The sequence below is a fragment of the Scomber japonicus genome, chromosome 12, assembly GCF_027409825.1.
Source record: "Scomber japonicus isolate fScoJap1 chromosome 12, fScoJap1.pri, whole genome shotgun sequence".
NCBI lineage: Eukaryota > Metazoa > Chordata > Actinopteri > Scombriformes > Scombridae > Scomber > Scomber japonicus.
In genome coordinates, this window is record NC_070589.1 from 20,084,217 (window position 1) to 20,100,993 (window position 16,777).

General features: G+C 38.7%; 1 protein-coding gene across 1 annotated transcript in view; it reads left to right on the forward strand.

The window, feature by feature from the left end:
• The first annotated feature begins 6,233 nt into the window (after window positions 1-6,233).
• Window positions 6,234-16,777, forward strand: part of egfra (epidermal growth factor receptor a (erythroblastic leukemia viral (v-erb-b) oncogene homolog, avian)) — a 39,335-nt gene continuing 28,791 nt past the window's right edge. Inside the window, exon 1 of the mRNA XM_053329377.1 lies at window positions 6,234-6,447. Within this exon, the coding sequence (XP_053185352.1) occupies window positions 6,369-6,447 (79 nt within the window). The 5' untranslated portion in view covers window positions 6,234-6,368. The remainder of the gene's footprint in view (window positions 6,448-16,777) is intronic.

Below are 16,777 nucleotides of genomic sequence, written 5' to 3' on the forward strand. Positions count from 1 at the left end.
CGACTCGACGCCTGCGCTTTGATTTCTCACACAGCGCAGCGCTGCTTGGCAGCATCATGAGAGCTGCCCTACAGAGTGCACGAGAGATGAAATACAATTCTGAAGCACTGCTTATGCGTTTGACTTTTACATTGCAGAGTCCACGGCTCTGTGCAATTTGACCCGCACACGGACTGTCTGAAAGCTTGAGTTTAAATTTCTGATAGTAAACAAAGGGATCCAGATTATGGACTGATGTAGCCTACATTCCCTTGTTGATGCCTTGTTAAACCAAATTACATTAATGCACTGTAGCCCTAGCCTATAATAATATATTATATATATATAATCTATACCTTGCCAATAATATCCAATATCAACCAATCTTCATTATCATAATATCATGATCATTACACATCTGAGTATACTAAAATATTCTCATTAGCCTAATTCTAATATCTTAAAATATCTGTCCCACAGTTTACCCCTGGGTTGATCTGTGGCCTGCAGACCCAAAACAGACGACCTGACAGCAAGACATTTATAGCTCCAACAACACTTTTGTAACAGCCCAGATATGAGCTGCAACAACCTGCCTCAAGCTAAATAGTCCACAAGATGGCGGTGTTTCACTGAGGAATCTGGCCCCCAGCTATTTGCTTGCAAATCTCAGTGGACACAGGACACACTGTGGGACCTGAATACACCCCACTAATGAGTCGAGAAACTGATTTGATATGACAAGCAGAAAGGGCATATGGTAAGGCGTAGAGATGAGGCTCATTACAGGATCTTTATACCTTTGAGGGGTTTTATGTTTACAGTAATATAGCCAGTGCAGGTGTTTGGGTGATTTGTATGTTTTTTTTCTATGTGTATGTATTTGTGTCACTAATATGCCAAATAAATCAGGATAACATATAGCTCTACCCATTTTTCTGTTCATGTTGAGGGAGCATCAAGGAGAATCGAGTGGCCTGGTGAAGATTTAAGCCCCCCAAGGTGTCCTGGGTCTTTTGTCAATGGCTTTCCAAAATGAGTCACTCATTGCAGGCATCATAGGTGCCAAAGCGAGTTCAACTGTGTCCTCATGGATCAGTGACATGGCTCTGAAAACTCCTCAGACTGTTGAGCTCCTCATTTTGTGACAGAGTGCAACTACCTGTAGAAAAAAATTGAGCTGATTACATCCATGATCTCATTCTATCAATCACTCGTATTACAAGAAATGAGTCAAATGAATATCATCTGCCAAGCTTTTACTGTAAAGGGGCCATGGCACGAGCTTTGGGAATGCAGACCCTCAACCAAATCAAATACGTTTGTGCTGGTATAGTCAAAGCCCTTTGAACCATGAGGACAGTATGAAAGGGGGAATGACACCTTAACAAGATCAAACTGGACACGCTGCTGGCCTCAACGGTGGATTGTTATCCTGTCCAAGACCATCACAAAAGGCCCGTATTTTTATCTGCACGCACATTCCCTAAATGTCTGGGGATCAAATGGACTGCAGCACCAGCAGCCCTGACAGCTATGATAACTGAGGGAAAATCCATAATGGGCCTTTTAAAAACCATGAAGAAAGCTTGTGTCATCTTTTATCTGTAATATTTAAAATAATGACTGTGGTATGATCAAATTAGACTTTTAATCACTTCCAAAGACCCAAAGATCATCAGCGATTCGTATCATTTAATTTTATCTAGCTAACATATGTGCCTTTGTATATGCTAATGACTGTGCATAATGGTATATTGAAATTTTATTGATCAGTTTTCCACATTTTGCTCTTGCAATTAGATCTATCTGTTTATACCAGTCAAATTTGACCCTTTTTAACATTTGAGAGCAGCAAAAACACATCATACACCACTCCTTAAGCCTGAAATGTTCTGACATTTCCTAAAGTGACCCAGAATATTCAAACATGGAAATATTTCAATTGTTTTGAAAGAAATTGTACACCAGACAGACAGACTGATTGAAATCATTATTTCTGTTACCACTGTTTTATCTCCATAAATAAATACTGTAAAACTTATACTAAACTTATACTAACAATACTGTAAAATAACACATTATTTTGCTCCTTAAACACCTGATTAGGGATTAATCAGTGCCTGATAAGCCATTTATGAATGAAAAGTGGATTTTTGATTCAGAAGTTTGGAATATACACTAAATATGGGGATATACTGTAAATGGTCAGAACATAAGGGTTAATGTTTTACTGTTCACTTGATGTTCCTTATTGCTTTATTGCTTTATATTTGGCTTTTGTAAATAGCTCATTCATTTTGATGAGTGTCATATAAATAAAAATATTTAATATTAATATGTTGACACTAGTGTGGTGTAAATTTTAGAATTCTCAATCAATATAGCAAAATTATCTTTGAAACCTGTGCGCTCACACAGGAGAACATTCTGGAAATCATTCACATTACTCATAACAAGGTGTTCCATGTTTTGAAACAGGATGTGACTGGTTGAGACGTTGAGAAAGGGATACCTATCGGATTAAAACAGGTTCATTCATTTACTTTGAGGTGTTTACTGTAACCCATTGAGCTGCCATGGAGACCACATGTTCTGGCAAGTGAACATGGCTCAGAGCCAAAGACCGGGGGCCTCTTCAAGAAACGGTAAAACACAATACTGTGCAATATGACATGGTTTATGGTTCTTGATAAAACAAAGAGCACACGTGTGTGTGTACTCCCAATTTAAAAACAACAATGCATTCAAATATTTAAGTTTAGCTGAGGGATACTTTCCTTAAGGGGGAGGGCAGATGGTAAAATATAAGGTAATCTCACTGGCTCTTCTAATTAAACCTAATTAATTGGTGCTAGACAGTTTGTACTAAACGCCTAAAGGCCTTTCAACATACTGCTGAAAACAGGATTTAGAGAGCTATTATTAAAGATTTTATGGATTCAGTCACATCTAATCTAAGTCTTATCTCACATGTCAGTGTCATTGCAGCAATGACAAGTACCCCAAATAGTGCAGGATTCAAAACAACGACTTAATCAGAAATTGAAGATTTCATTTTATGAATACATTTAAGAAATGTAATATAGCTAATGGATTTGCGAATGTGTTTTCAACCTGAGAAACGAGTTCCTGCATAATTCCCTGGCATTTGGATCATTTATGAACATGGGCATTAAATTGATGTTGCTGATTAACTTCCCAGAGAATTATAATAAATAATAATAAATTAACAAAAAATAAGTACATGATTTTAATTGCAAATAATGCTCAAATGAAATGCATTTGTGTTATAAACAACATCACTAACACAATACTCAGTCTGAAGTTAGATTTTTTTTCAATGAAATTCAACTCTACTTTTTCTCATATTCGCTGCTCTAAAACCTAGTGTGAAGTCTGTTTGGGTTGACACGGCAGATGTTATGCCTCCGAGTGAATCCTATATGAAACATATGTTGTGCTCGTCCTCTCATAAGAGACACGCTCCATATGATGAGGAGAGAATAATGTCAGCTGTGGTGGTGTTGGTGCTGTAGGGGTGTCTGCTGTGCATGTTTTTTTTACCGAGATGGTGTTGGTCTATCTGGGCTCTGTCATGCAGATCAGACATCAGGCATTCAGGATAACCCTCTCTCCTCTCACAACATGGTCACATAACCTTTCTGCTTCACTGAACCACTTAATAAGACTTCTTCACATTAGTTAATGAAATGCTCTTATAAGTAATAATAGATGGTTAGGCTTTCACTGTACTTGAAAGCACTTGCGCCTCAAAAATGTGCTGCTTTAATTAACACATCCATAAGTTGCCTTCAGGTATGGAATACCAGAACACAACACAAGATACATAAATGTGAAAATACTGTATTGCAAGGTGGAACATGTGTTTACTTTGCCAGCCAGTAGCTGTCATCTCTCCTCTCATTCTTTCACACTCATTCTTTTTTTTTTATTGTCCCTGTCTTTTTTGAATTCCCCACTGGTATGGCCATTATTCAATGTTCGTTTGGTGTTTCTGCTTGGCTGACAAGCAGCTATAGTCTGAGGCTCTGGGTTGGCCTGTGTAAAATGCACACAGCCTCAGGACAGCGATGGATAGTGGTATGAAAGACTGTAACAACTGGGACTTCTTTCTTTCTTGCTGTGGAACATTTCATAATTGAGACATTGGCCAGCAGTGTAGAAATCAGCCGCTGGTGAAAAGCCAAGGTGATCTCTTTCTTTTTCTTCTAATGAGCCTCCATTGTGGCTTAGTATGTGGCAAACCTTAGTTTCTAAACATTTAAAACCAATTCCTGAGTCAGATTCAATTATTTAACACTGAATGAGGCTGAAATTTGATTTTCACTAAGAAAGACTGACATGTTTGACCTCTCTTGATCCTCTTCATGAGCCTTGGACCATTTAAAGTGTGTAACCTTGAGAAGCAAATAACTTTCTCACTTAATAATGCACCTTCAGTTAACATTTTCTTCCCCTTACTGACTTAAATGACAGAGAACATGGATTTTTTCTCTTTTCTCAAGCACAGTAGCTAACAGTAAAATTGACAGTGGCATCAGATCCACAGCACATTCTGAATAGCTCGCTGTGCTCTCTCATGTGAAACGTTAGCTTCACATTAGGTAATTTCTCCTCAGAGGAGAATGGTCATAATTTCACCCAACACAATAACCTCTTCCTCCAACAGTAAAACCAAAGACGATTTGCTGAGCCATTAGGCTGCGGTAATGAAATAAACACCACTGTGAAAAATGATTTCTATCACTCCTGTCCCCATAGAGTCTGATCTGTGTACAACAACAAACACATTTAAGCAGCTTGACATCCAATTAGACTCGGCTCCAATGAGACAGACACTCTGTCAACAGTCTAGACATTTTGTCCATTCAACCCCGGTTTGACACTGAAAATGAGGGCTGTTTTTCATTCACTCACATCAACAAATACACAAAATATGGGTGAAGAACTCACTGTGCCAGAACTTACTGTACAGGTTTGCTGTAATGGGTCAAACTCAATGGAAACTAGCAAAGTTAGGTTTGACATCTCAGGTGAATCATCCTCACCCTTTTCTCCTACTTTCTATATCTTCAACGAAAATAGCTCAGCAGAAAGTTGCATCAGATTCTGTGTCTTGGTAAGAGATAAATATGTAACTAAAAGTAGATACTTATGATAGTTATTTTTCTATATAATTAATCTATATGGTCTTTTATAGGTTTATTATCTTCATCTTGTTCATGGCAAATTAATGATGACATGTTTTATAGTTAGTTCTCTTTTTTATATGCATACTGAAAGGGTGCAGTCATATCAAAGGTTGAAATTTCATCAGAACTTTAGACTAGCTAAGGGCAGCTAAAGACACATTCCAGTACCATAGCTACATGAGAAAAAGCAGAGGGCAAACTTGCTTAATACATTTTATTAAACCTTTTAACTGCAGAATAAAAGCTTATTTTATATTAATTTAAATTTACACAGCGACTTAATATATGCACAGTTAATGTACAAAGATGTGAATATCAACTTTATCTGCACTTAAAACTTGAGAAATGTGTGTTTAACAGGATTAAATTTCCCACTCTTGTGCCTATATGCAGCGCTGAAATGATGACTGGATTAGTTGTTTGACTGAAAATTAATCAACGCCAAATTTTGATTGTCTATTGATTGTTAAATCCATCAAATGTTCTCAGGATTTTCTGCTTTCTACAGATTGATGTCATTGTAAACTGATTTTAACATTCTTTCTATATTTCTTAATTTATTTTAAAAACGTAAATTGTAGTCTGCTTTTATGGAAGAATACAGTAGATTTGTAGATTTTCTTCAAGTACCTTTTTTTTGGGGGGGGGGGGTTATCGTCTGTGGCCAAAATATACTCACAGACAAGTTTATCCGGGTTTGATCTAGTATTGCATCGCTGAGAGAAACTGGTTTCGTCTCAGTGATGCAGAAAAAAAAAATCAGTGCAGGATTTGTTTTTTTTCCCATTTCCATACAAATTATGTGTCATACACCATATTTCAGACCACTTCCCGAAAATAGTACACTAATAGTTCACTAGGGGGGGTTTTCTTTTCTTTCTATTCTTTCAAAATACATCCATCTGCCTCTACCTGAGCGCCTGAGAGTCGCATCTAGCCTCCCTCTTGCTGACGTCAGGTGGTGGACGACGTGGTTTGTCCTCGCTGCCTGAGCCCTGACTGCTGGAGATATCTGCGAGGAGGAGGAGCTGTCAAAGTTTGAGTTTCCCAGAGAAGGAAAAGTCTTTCACTTAACGAGGAAAAACCTCAAATATTGTTAGGGTTTGATAGAGCGGAATATCGCGTATTGTTGGCATGGACTGACACCTCCTCACCAGGAGCTTCAAAAACACGATGGCAACGCGTTTTCTGAGGTGGATCATTCTCACCTCTTTGCTCTGCTTGGGCTCTTGTCTTCCAGCGGAAAAGAAAGGTATGTCAGGGAGCTGTTGTGCTACACGTACGTGGCTGGGTTGTAATGGTAAGGAGAGGGCTTTCGCTTTCCTGTGTGTGCGCCAAGCATTTACATAAATCTGAAAGAATTGACAATCGTCGCTGAAAACCGCCGAGAAACTTAATCCAACGTGGGAGAAAAGTTTCTCACAGTGTCGGTGTTCAGGCTGTGACCTGGCGAAAGCTAAAGAGAGGTTTCAGTAAACTTTCAATGTGCGACACAGTTATTGATAATCACAGTAAAGTAGTGTGCATGTTGCGCAAATGTTTTGATTGATCGGCCAATTAGTGAACTGCGTAAATTACGTATTTTAGCAACATCCCATGTGTAATGACGATGACTCAAGTACGCGAATTTGAAGATGATGCTGCTGCAGGGAGGGGATGTGGATTGTGCAATTTGTTGGCATACTTTATTTTCTAGTCCTTCAGTGTTTCTTTCGTAGCTGTATATATGATGTGATGTGAACATTTTTGTTTTCTGTACACGCCAAATTTAAATCAACATTATGACATGCTGCTGTTTTATTTTCTAACCTTTTTTATACTCAAAACCTCACTTTGATGGCTGACATATGTTGCCCTTTCAGCTAGTCGCATTTATTTATTTATATTTATATTTTGTGCATCCTCTTACATGATAGGACTCTGGTGCACGTGTGCTGTTTGTATCTGGTCCTCAGAAGAGATTAGATCAAAATGTGAAGACAGTCACTTAACTATAAGATATGACATAAAACAGAGAGCCCGGAGGCTGATGAAAACATCAAAGCTAGTGCTGAAGTGGCCGGTTTCTTGGATTCTCTTGCCCTGCTTATTTTAATGCTTTCTCTTGGCCCTGAAGTAAAGGTCGCATAAATCATTTTCTTTTTTATATATAAACAGCACTGTTCTGACCCTCGCTTCAGCCCTTTTTCATGTTCCACAAAATGATATCTTTATTTTAAATACTCCCAAGTGTGAAATCTATAAATGGACACATCTCCTAACTATTACTGTAAGGTGAAACACTTCAAAAATAGTCAGATTTATTCCACATGGAATTTGGGTGACTCAGACCGCATAAAGGCCAGATGTGAGGAGAGAAAGTGACCAGAAGTATCACTTTACTATGTCTTCCTATTCTCATGAATCATCATCGTGTCCACACTCGTTGCACATTGTTGTTCCTCCTTATAAGCAGATAAGCACAGCGTGTCCAGCACCAGCAGCACACATGCACATTGCATCTTTCCTGTCTGCTCCAACAAGTAACAACCAGTGCCGGTTTCAGGAAAACCATAACAAATCAAAAGTGTTTGTCAGCCAAAAAGACAGAGTTCCTAAATATTTCTGGGCTTCTAAACAAACTAGACAGCGCACATTTCATGCAGCAGCAAGTCTCCCACAGTAAATAAGGATTTGGGTATTTTATTAAGACCAGAGAAAATTAGAAATGAGCAGAAGTAGCGATGCAGCTGTAGTATGAGATACAGTTTTAGTTGTTGTTGTTGCTGTTGGTATCTGTTTTTGGCCATGGGGCTGTTTTCCAAGCGCACAGTGTCCGTAACAGTCCAACCTGATTTTAACAAGATGTCAAATGCCAATTATGTCCCTATGACATCAAAACTCATAACTGAAAGACCAAAGCTTGGCTATGCGGATTGTTTTTCATTTTGATGAACACGGCACACACATTAATGGTTGTTAGTGATTAAAGAAAGAGTACCTGAAGGGTTCCACAATGTGTTTAAGGTTGGTTTAACTATTAACTCAGAATAAAACCTTGGATGGGATTTTTCTGAAAAAAATTGCATGAAATATTGTGTTACAAAGTCACTGTGTAATGGTCACTGGATTTGGAGACGGTTGCCCAAACAGACATCAGATAGCTTTTGCTTTGATAGTCAGAGGTGTATATTTTCTTGGCACGCTGTGTTCCTGTGATATGAGACCACTCTCCAGTGAAAAAAATATCAGAACAAAAAGAAAGAAAAATAGTCTTGTTGTAAGCTTAGTGACAACGTATATCTGAGATAATCCAGTGAGGTTTGAAAGGGTTTTATAAACCTTAAGAAGAAGGATAATTTCCTCAACCCACAAAAGAGCATGTAATCCTTTGAGTTATCACCAAACCTAGAGATGGTTTTCAAGCATGGTTAACTATTGAATCTAATTAGAGACTGTTTGACCAGGAAGAGTTTGTGTTGCTAAGAACCGAGGTTGAACATCTGGGCAGCTGTTTACACTTCGAAGTGGCAAAAGATTTTCAAGTTGAGAAAAATTGTCAAAATGATGGACATCGTGGATGCAGTGTGTCCTTTGGTGCACACTGCTCTGTGTTTGGGTGTTCCAGAAAGATACAAACATTTCCACTGTGGATGGATCAATGAGCCGGAGGGCACCTCAACTAAATATTACTCATGTTACAGTGTTTACTTTGTCAGAGACACAGTTACATTTGAACTGAGTAGATACAGACAATTAGCTTTTAATTGACCATTGCTAAATCCTCTTTCTGAAATCTGAATCTAGGCTCATCAGGCATTAAATAAATGTTGGAGGGTTTCAGGTTTTCTCCAAAAACAAATAAGCAGGAGTTAACATGTAAGGAATGGATTAAACTGTGTGTGCTATTAATGACTAGAACATCCATTGTGTAGTACTTTTACACCATGTGGAAGTAAGTGGCTCCTATCAGAGTTTGGGTTTTATTTTTAACAAATAACATGCTTATTTTGAATACAGTATGCTGTATGTAAAAGACTTGCTGAAATGATTTTAATTGGTGCTGGAGAAAACATTTTCAGTCATGCGGTTAATGTTAGTTTATTTAGTTACTCTAGCTCATCACAGCTGATACAATCTACAACAGTTGTCATTTCAGCCAGCACAGTCACTGGCTAAAACCGAGAAACCTTTTTGTCTACCTCTGTCTGAAATGAAGGGCCCATTGTGTGAGATGAATCTGCCACCATTATCATCGTAAACTGCATTTGTGACATGCAAAATTGGAAAGCTCTTCAGCTGTTGTAATTGCAACTAATGAACGGTCAGTTTGTTAATAATGTGCCTTTTTTTGCAGTAAGTTGCAGGACAGTTTTGACAAAGTATTTAAAAGAAATCGTGCATGTCATGAAATTGAAACAAATAAATAAACCCTTTCACTAATCAAAGATGGATATCTAAAGTTATTAAATGATAAACATCCACAGGGAAGTGAACTGTCATTTTGCCCTGTCTTTCAGCCCTCCTCTTTTTAAACCCTGTTAATGGGGAAGACATCTGGGCCTGTTGGAATTGAATTTGAGGTTTCTGTTAATACACCTGGCAGCGAGCAGCCTCTCCCTCAGGAAGCCCACCTGTCAGTCCTGTGCTCAGTGACAGCCAACCTTGCAGGGCGTGATGGCTTCAGTGGGAGTCAGACAGGACTTGCTGAATAATTGAAAAGCTCCTCGTCCTGCGCTGCTGGCATGCTCGGTTATTAACTGTCATCATCTGTGAGGAGGTTGTAAATAATGCCCACAGCTTCACCCAGCAGCCAACCACAAGTAATAACTGTGATGATTTATTTCCTGTATGAAATGTTAAACGGTCTTGGAATCAATCAGACTTCTTCTGTAAAAGTGATGATTTACATTTTTATTGTACACTTAAATATTTCTCTTACTCTTCTACCTTTTCATTGTTAAATGTCACTTTTACAAACTACCAGAGTGCAGATATGAGTGTAACCTGTCTGAGAGTTCCTCTAAATGGTCTTTATGAGATTACCTGTGAAAGATCAAACTCATCTCAGGGGCATGTTGGTGGCTAAATCCTTAATCTCTAAAGCAAGGCTTTCCAGTTTCGCTTAAGGCACAGGATAACCCGCTTATATCAATATGTTTTTTTCAATGTTAATGCATTATTCAAGTTCTCACTGGAACGAGAATGGAAGATGATATATGTAGGTAAGGTTCAGCCCCATCATTTATACATACATTTTATACATTTAAATGTGCTTGCACACCTGCCACAGTTGAGCTGAATCATGACAATTTCAGTCCTGCAGTGCATTTCAGCATTCTGAGTAAGTGCTTTTCCCTCTGCATTGTGTTGGGATCTAACAAGCCAACTTCCCTCATCAGTCACCTATTTTTTCCCAATAACTTCCAGAAAACCATGCCTTTTCTTTTCATTAAAGCCCACTCTCTTGGACTAGATGGATGTGAAGTAGTGAAATATAGGCTAGGATCCTGTGTAATCCTAGAATCTCCAGTCTGCTTTTTAGGGTTCAGAGTGGGCCTGGTGCTACTACTGCTGCTGCTGTGTCTTGCTGATTCTCTGACGACCTTCCCAGACTTCCATCTGCTGTAACCATTGTTGGAAATTTGGCTTTTTGATTATGGGCCGTGGGAGCTAGAGGATCATTTCTCGCCGCCCTCCCTCCTGGCTTTGATAAACTGCATCATGTCTGAGCGGTAGAGATTTTAGAGAGCTGCTGGCGAGGTGCAGGATTTTGGTTTCACTCAGAGACAATAGTGCCTCTGTAGAGGGCAGGTTATCTGGCAGGGCCGATACTTTTGTAGAGCAACTGAGATCTGTGCTGTGCAGCAGACGCACCCGAGGCCAGACGGGTATGTCATTGAGAGGGAAGTGAAGCAGCTTTTGTTCTTAATTTTAACAGTAAAATACTGTAGCACCTATTTAATAATATGACTGCAGCAAAGTATGCCTGCAAACGTTGCAATGCCGGGTTCTCCACAATATTAAATGGCAGGTTGGCCAGCACGATAAACTCCATGAGTTTCCTTGTGCAAAAAGTTTCAACACGTCAATGATGACATTGATTGGATTGGCGAATTAAGACATTACAGCCGATCTCATAAATTGCATAAAATCGGCTGATCCGATATAGCCGATCAGATGGGCGGAAAGCCTACTGATATGTTATAATGCATTAAAGTTAGGCACGATATGAGATGAATAAATAAATACATTTTTGGTGTTTTTTGCCATCATCTCTACTGTAAGGGAGCTGGGAGGGACAATTGAATGAGATTCAACTATTTTTTTTTGTTTTGGAGAGGAGAGGAAAGTTGGGAGGGGTTTTAGTTTGTGCAGCACAATACAACAAAATGTTTAAATTGAGAGGTTTGGACTATCGTTCATGTTTATTGTTTCCTTAAATGTATACAGTTAGGTGAACCCAGGATGCTTAGTTATAACACCATTACACTATTCTATACATCTTAAAGAAAACTGAGACCATACATGCCTCCAGACACACATGATGGATATCTCAACAGTTTCTGGTGCTTTTCAGTCTAAACAAACCACAAACAATTAAGTTTTATGTATTGTTTTCATGTCTGACATCAATATTTAATGGGTTAAAAAATGCTGTCTTCTATATGATTGATTTTAATTATTAAAAGATCTTCTTTTGGCTTGTCAATCAAAGTAAGCCAGCATTTATGATGTTGTATGGGACCCTGCAAGTACTTCAACTCATAGATGTTCGTTAGCTTGTATACATCCACTGAGAACACAGCATGAATAAGTGAGTGAATGTGGTTACTCATTGAGCTGATTTGCGTCCTTTGTTTGTACATGGTAACAAAGTCATCCGCTGCATTTTATGGCCTTTCCATGATCCACTGGCTTCGCACAGTGTCTCCAGTGGAAAGAGACCAAGGAATTCAGGTTGGAAAAAAGGCCTCCTGCTATCTTCCCATCTCATCAGGTGTGGTATCGTGTTAAAAGGGAAAGAGGCCACAGCTCCATTTGCGTTAATAAGCCCATGTGGGTCTGTCTCCTCCAACACATCTTGAGGAGTGGTCATAATTTTGTTTGATTTAATCTTTTTGCCTTTTTGGGAAATGCTAAGGCTTTTTTTAGGGGGAATAACGTTATCTTGGAAAACATGACTCACTGATCGGTCCCATTTTGTTTTGCATTGACTTATATAATATTTTGTTTAGGGATTTTAAACAAGCAACTAAATAAAGCCAATAAAAACTACAGCTGAAATAGTTAATTGATCAGCATAACATTTTTGGTAAACTTGTTTTGGTAATTAATAGTTTAAGGCATTTTTCAAGCCACAGACATTACCATACATTCCCTAGCTCAAATCGATTGATTGCCTTTCTTTGTCTTATATGATAGTAAAATGAATATCTTGACATCGCATTGTGTTTTGGGAAATAGCAATTGGTCATTTTCACACATTGTATGCAACAAATGATTATTGAGAAATCAAACACAAATAAAATAATCAGTACTGAATACCTAAATAATACTTTTTTTTAAAATAGTTTTCCCATCTGCATTTGTTACAACATTGTAACAAAAATGCACATTAGTATTAGTGTGTAGACAAATAAGTATTAGACACAATATAAGAACCATCCATAAAAAACATATTAGTGCATTGCTTAATTTCAGTGGTTATCTGTATTTGAATATACAGTACATGTTTATCTCCATATTACAGTTTTTAAAGACTAGTAGGTCTAGAAAGTTAAAAAATGCATGACTGACTTACAGTCAATTTATTAGTTGAAATAAAGAAGTGAATGTTCTCTTTTGGTTGGCTGTGATATGTTTGCCAGTACGCTAACTGTACACACCCTCTACGTTTATACCAGTTGCAGCAGTTTCTACAAATTTCTCCTCTTAATTCCTGTTGTGGGGGAAATCCACTTTTCCAGTTGCTTCACGAAGCATTTTGTGAATGTCTTGTCAAACTGAAACAGTAAGTGCTTGTAGAAAGTAAGATGGAAAGTGGGCACTGAACATGTTTCCATCCTGGAGGCTTTCATCTCAGATGAAAACCATGGCTATAACACATTGCAAGCCCTGCTAAAACCCTGAATAACCCTGAAATTTGCAGTTCAGGATGGTGAGCAGACATAGTTGGAGTCTGAGGCCTTTTTCTCCTTACAGACCAACGAGTCAGTCCATTTGTATTCAGTGCTTAGCTCTTTGGATCTCTGCGTTAAAACGCAAATGCAGGAGATGTCAGTGAGATGGACAAGGGTGAAGCACAGATCAAAGGATAAATCACAGCACGTAAGAAAAACAGGAAAGTCGAGTATACACAAACAAACATCAGAAAGACAGGGTGAAAGATGTTGACTGGTATTTCTGCTGTGATTTAATCGTTTATCAAAGAAGCCTCAAACTGTTCTTTCTCGTTGATGTTGCTTCACTTTAGAGTCCAAATTGGAGATGAGTCTTCTCTAATGACCCACAGGCCATTCTTAGGAGCAATGCTTCAAACACTGCTCGTCCAAAAGAGGAATCGCCCATAGAGAGGAGAACAATAGCTTTCCAAACAAATCCCCATCTCAAAATATTTCAGAAGAAAGCACTGGCTGGAGGGAGGTGGCTGATCTCTGAAACTTGCTTCCCTAATAGCATTTAGCCTCTTCCTGTGTGGTCCATTGGCCTAGTAAACTAAATGGTGTGTTTTAAACTCTGACTCACCGTTGAGTGAGTTTGGACCTTGTTGTACATTATGGTTAATTTGTCCAATTTTGTAAATGAATTCCAGCATTTGTCAAACGCTATTGGGATTCAGATCCAGGATGTTTAATTTGTAATCTACATTTGCAGCGTAAAAAGGGGGGCCTTCCTGTCTTACATCCTGATTAAAAGGATGTTGGAACTCTTCAGCAGCTTTAACCTGAACCATTAGGGTATTCTCCATTAGTTTGCATTGGCTCTGGTCTGCAGTCAGTTGATGATAAAGGCTTTATTTTTCCCATGCTCACACCTGTAAATGATGTTGAAACGTGACGATAAAATTTTGACATGAATTTACAACAACTGACTAGTTCAGTCAGGGTGAGGGTGAATATATTAAACTGCATTTGCTCAATTTATATAAGATGTCATTATTTATGCCTTTCAAGGGAATCCTGACAAGGCTTGTCTGATAGCTTTCATCGCTCGACTACCTCTGAAAAGGCTAGTGTTATTTTTGTCTTTTTTTGTTCATGCTACTGAGGCATTACATGCTTCATTACAAGGGTGTGGTAGAGTGTCAATCAAGACCTACTGTATGTAACTGTAGCTTTGAGTAATAACTATTCAAATACAAACAGAAGGTGTTTTGCCATGTTTGGTCTTTGTAGAGTATCATGTACTTTCAGTAGTCTCTGCAAGAAAAATAAATTAAATGAAGGTGATTTTATAACCTTTTTATCTTGCATTCAGCAGCACTTGGATTCCAGCATGAAGAGAAATGCGGCTTATTAACTTGGAAAATTAGTTTGCATGTGCACAGGAAAGTTGGAAACCTTTACAGAGTAGGGTTTCTAATGATCTCAGTAAACATCTACACACATGCAGAATCACTTGTTAACTGATACCTGTATTGCCCCAGGTTTCTTCTGGTCTAGACCCCCTGTCACATCATTGAAAAGGCCTTATTGACAATCTGCAGTGTTAAACTTGAATTCTCAAATGACACTGTGTCTATTGTGGTCTGCTTCCTGACAGGAGAGTTTCCTACAGAAAATGTTGATAAGGCTGAAAATTACCCTTTATACATAGTGAGTGGGTGGCTGGGTACTAAGTAAGATAATGAAAGAGCATGCATGAATGAGAAACACACACAAAAAGAAGAACGTGTATGAGACAAATGCATTCAGCCCCTGTTCCCCATGTGTAGACCAAACTTGAATGTGTGTATCCTTTTCTGCAGAAACCCCAAGTCAAAGACAAAAGATTCTTTATTCAGGTCTTTGTTGTCTTCTATGACACAGGCTTATCTGTCTTCCTTGACCTTAACTTGGCATGTAGACACGACTTTACAGCCCTGTGTCAACAGTGAGGAGAAAGGCATCCCTGTTGACTACAGTTAATAAGGCTATGGTAGCAGGAGCTGTTCAGCTGTATTGGAGCTTTATATTGGATCAATGTATCTAATTCAACATATAAATATTAGTAGAGTAGTACTAGTAGACAAAATATGCATTGAAGTTGCAACAAGACTAAGCCCTGCTAGTTGCTTTGTGAGGCTGCCACAACAGTGCATTAAACTTAACGCTAGTGTTAGCATGCTCATGCTCAGCAGGTGTAATCTTTAGCATGATGGCAACCTAACATTTGCCCATTGGTGCAACCAGGGCACTGCAAATGTTTGTACAAAATGCTGTGCCAAGCCCGCAAGTAGATGTTGAAATAGTTTACTGGATAAGCAAAAACTTTGACCTGCTGGTGGTGCTGGAAGGGGATCACCTACATCAGGATTCATTCTTGGGGCACCATGAATGTCTGTACAAAATTTTGCTGGAATATATCCAATAGCTTTTGAGATATTTCCATCTGGACTAAAGTGGTAGAGAGGTTCCTAGAGCCACCTTTTAGTATGGCTAAAAAAGTATTTCATGCTTGACCAGGGAGTTTTGTATATGCCTAAATATAGTAAAGAACTCTTATCTCATAGACTAGTAAAATATAAGTCTGGCAAGCAAATAACAGATGCTCCTCTTCATGACAAAGCTCAGTCTGAATTACAACAACAATGATGATAGGGCTGCTGGCAGTTTATTGTGATGGGGTGTGTTAGAGGAGGAAAACAAGATGTCAGCCCTTCTCTCGACATGGTTCCAGCATATTACAAACCAGCATCACCTCTTAGGGATTTCATCAGCATCGTTAAATGCATTTCAGCCTAGCCATTTACAGATGAGCTGACAGCATTGTTCATAATAGCGTAGCAGTGGCAAGACTGGGCTACGGAGTTGATCTGTGATTTGTTTAACTCCCGGAGCCCTAAAATGTAATATGCTCTAAACACAACACGCCTTCTGTAGTACCTTTTCTAATTTCCTAGCAAGTTTCAACAGCACCTATGCTTCGTTGAGCTCAGAATTAATTTCCTGGTGGGACTTTGAGCGGAACATCTTCATTACCACATGTTTTCATAATTGAAGCCAGAGGCCTGTAAAAATAAAAAGAAGGAATTCAGCTTGCTTTACTTGCAATGTTTCCCTCCATAAAAAATGTGGAATTGACCCTCTCATTGCACGATTGCACACTAAACCATTAGTGAAGGCCATATATTATAAGTATATACCCATGTAGTATATCATATTACAGCCCCATGACACTTAAAGCATCACTGATAAATGATCAATATCTACTACTCTCCTTTCATTTTCATAACAAGCCACTTCAGTTTGATAGCTATGTGGCTAGGGGGAGAATGGGTTCCCTGGTAGAAATAGTGCATAGTTGGACCAGTGCCAGGCAGTGAGGATTAGCTCTCTTACTGTATAATACATTCATGCTCTGAACCTGCACTATATCCACTACATCAACAACCTCTCGCT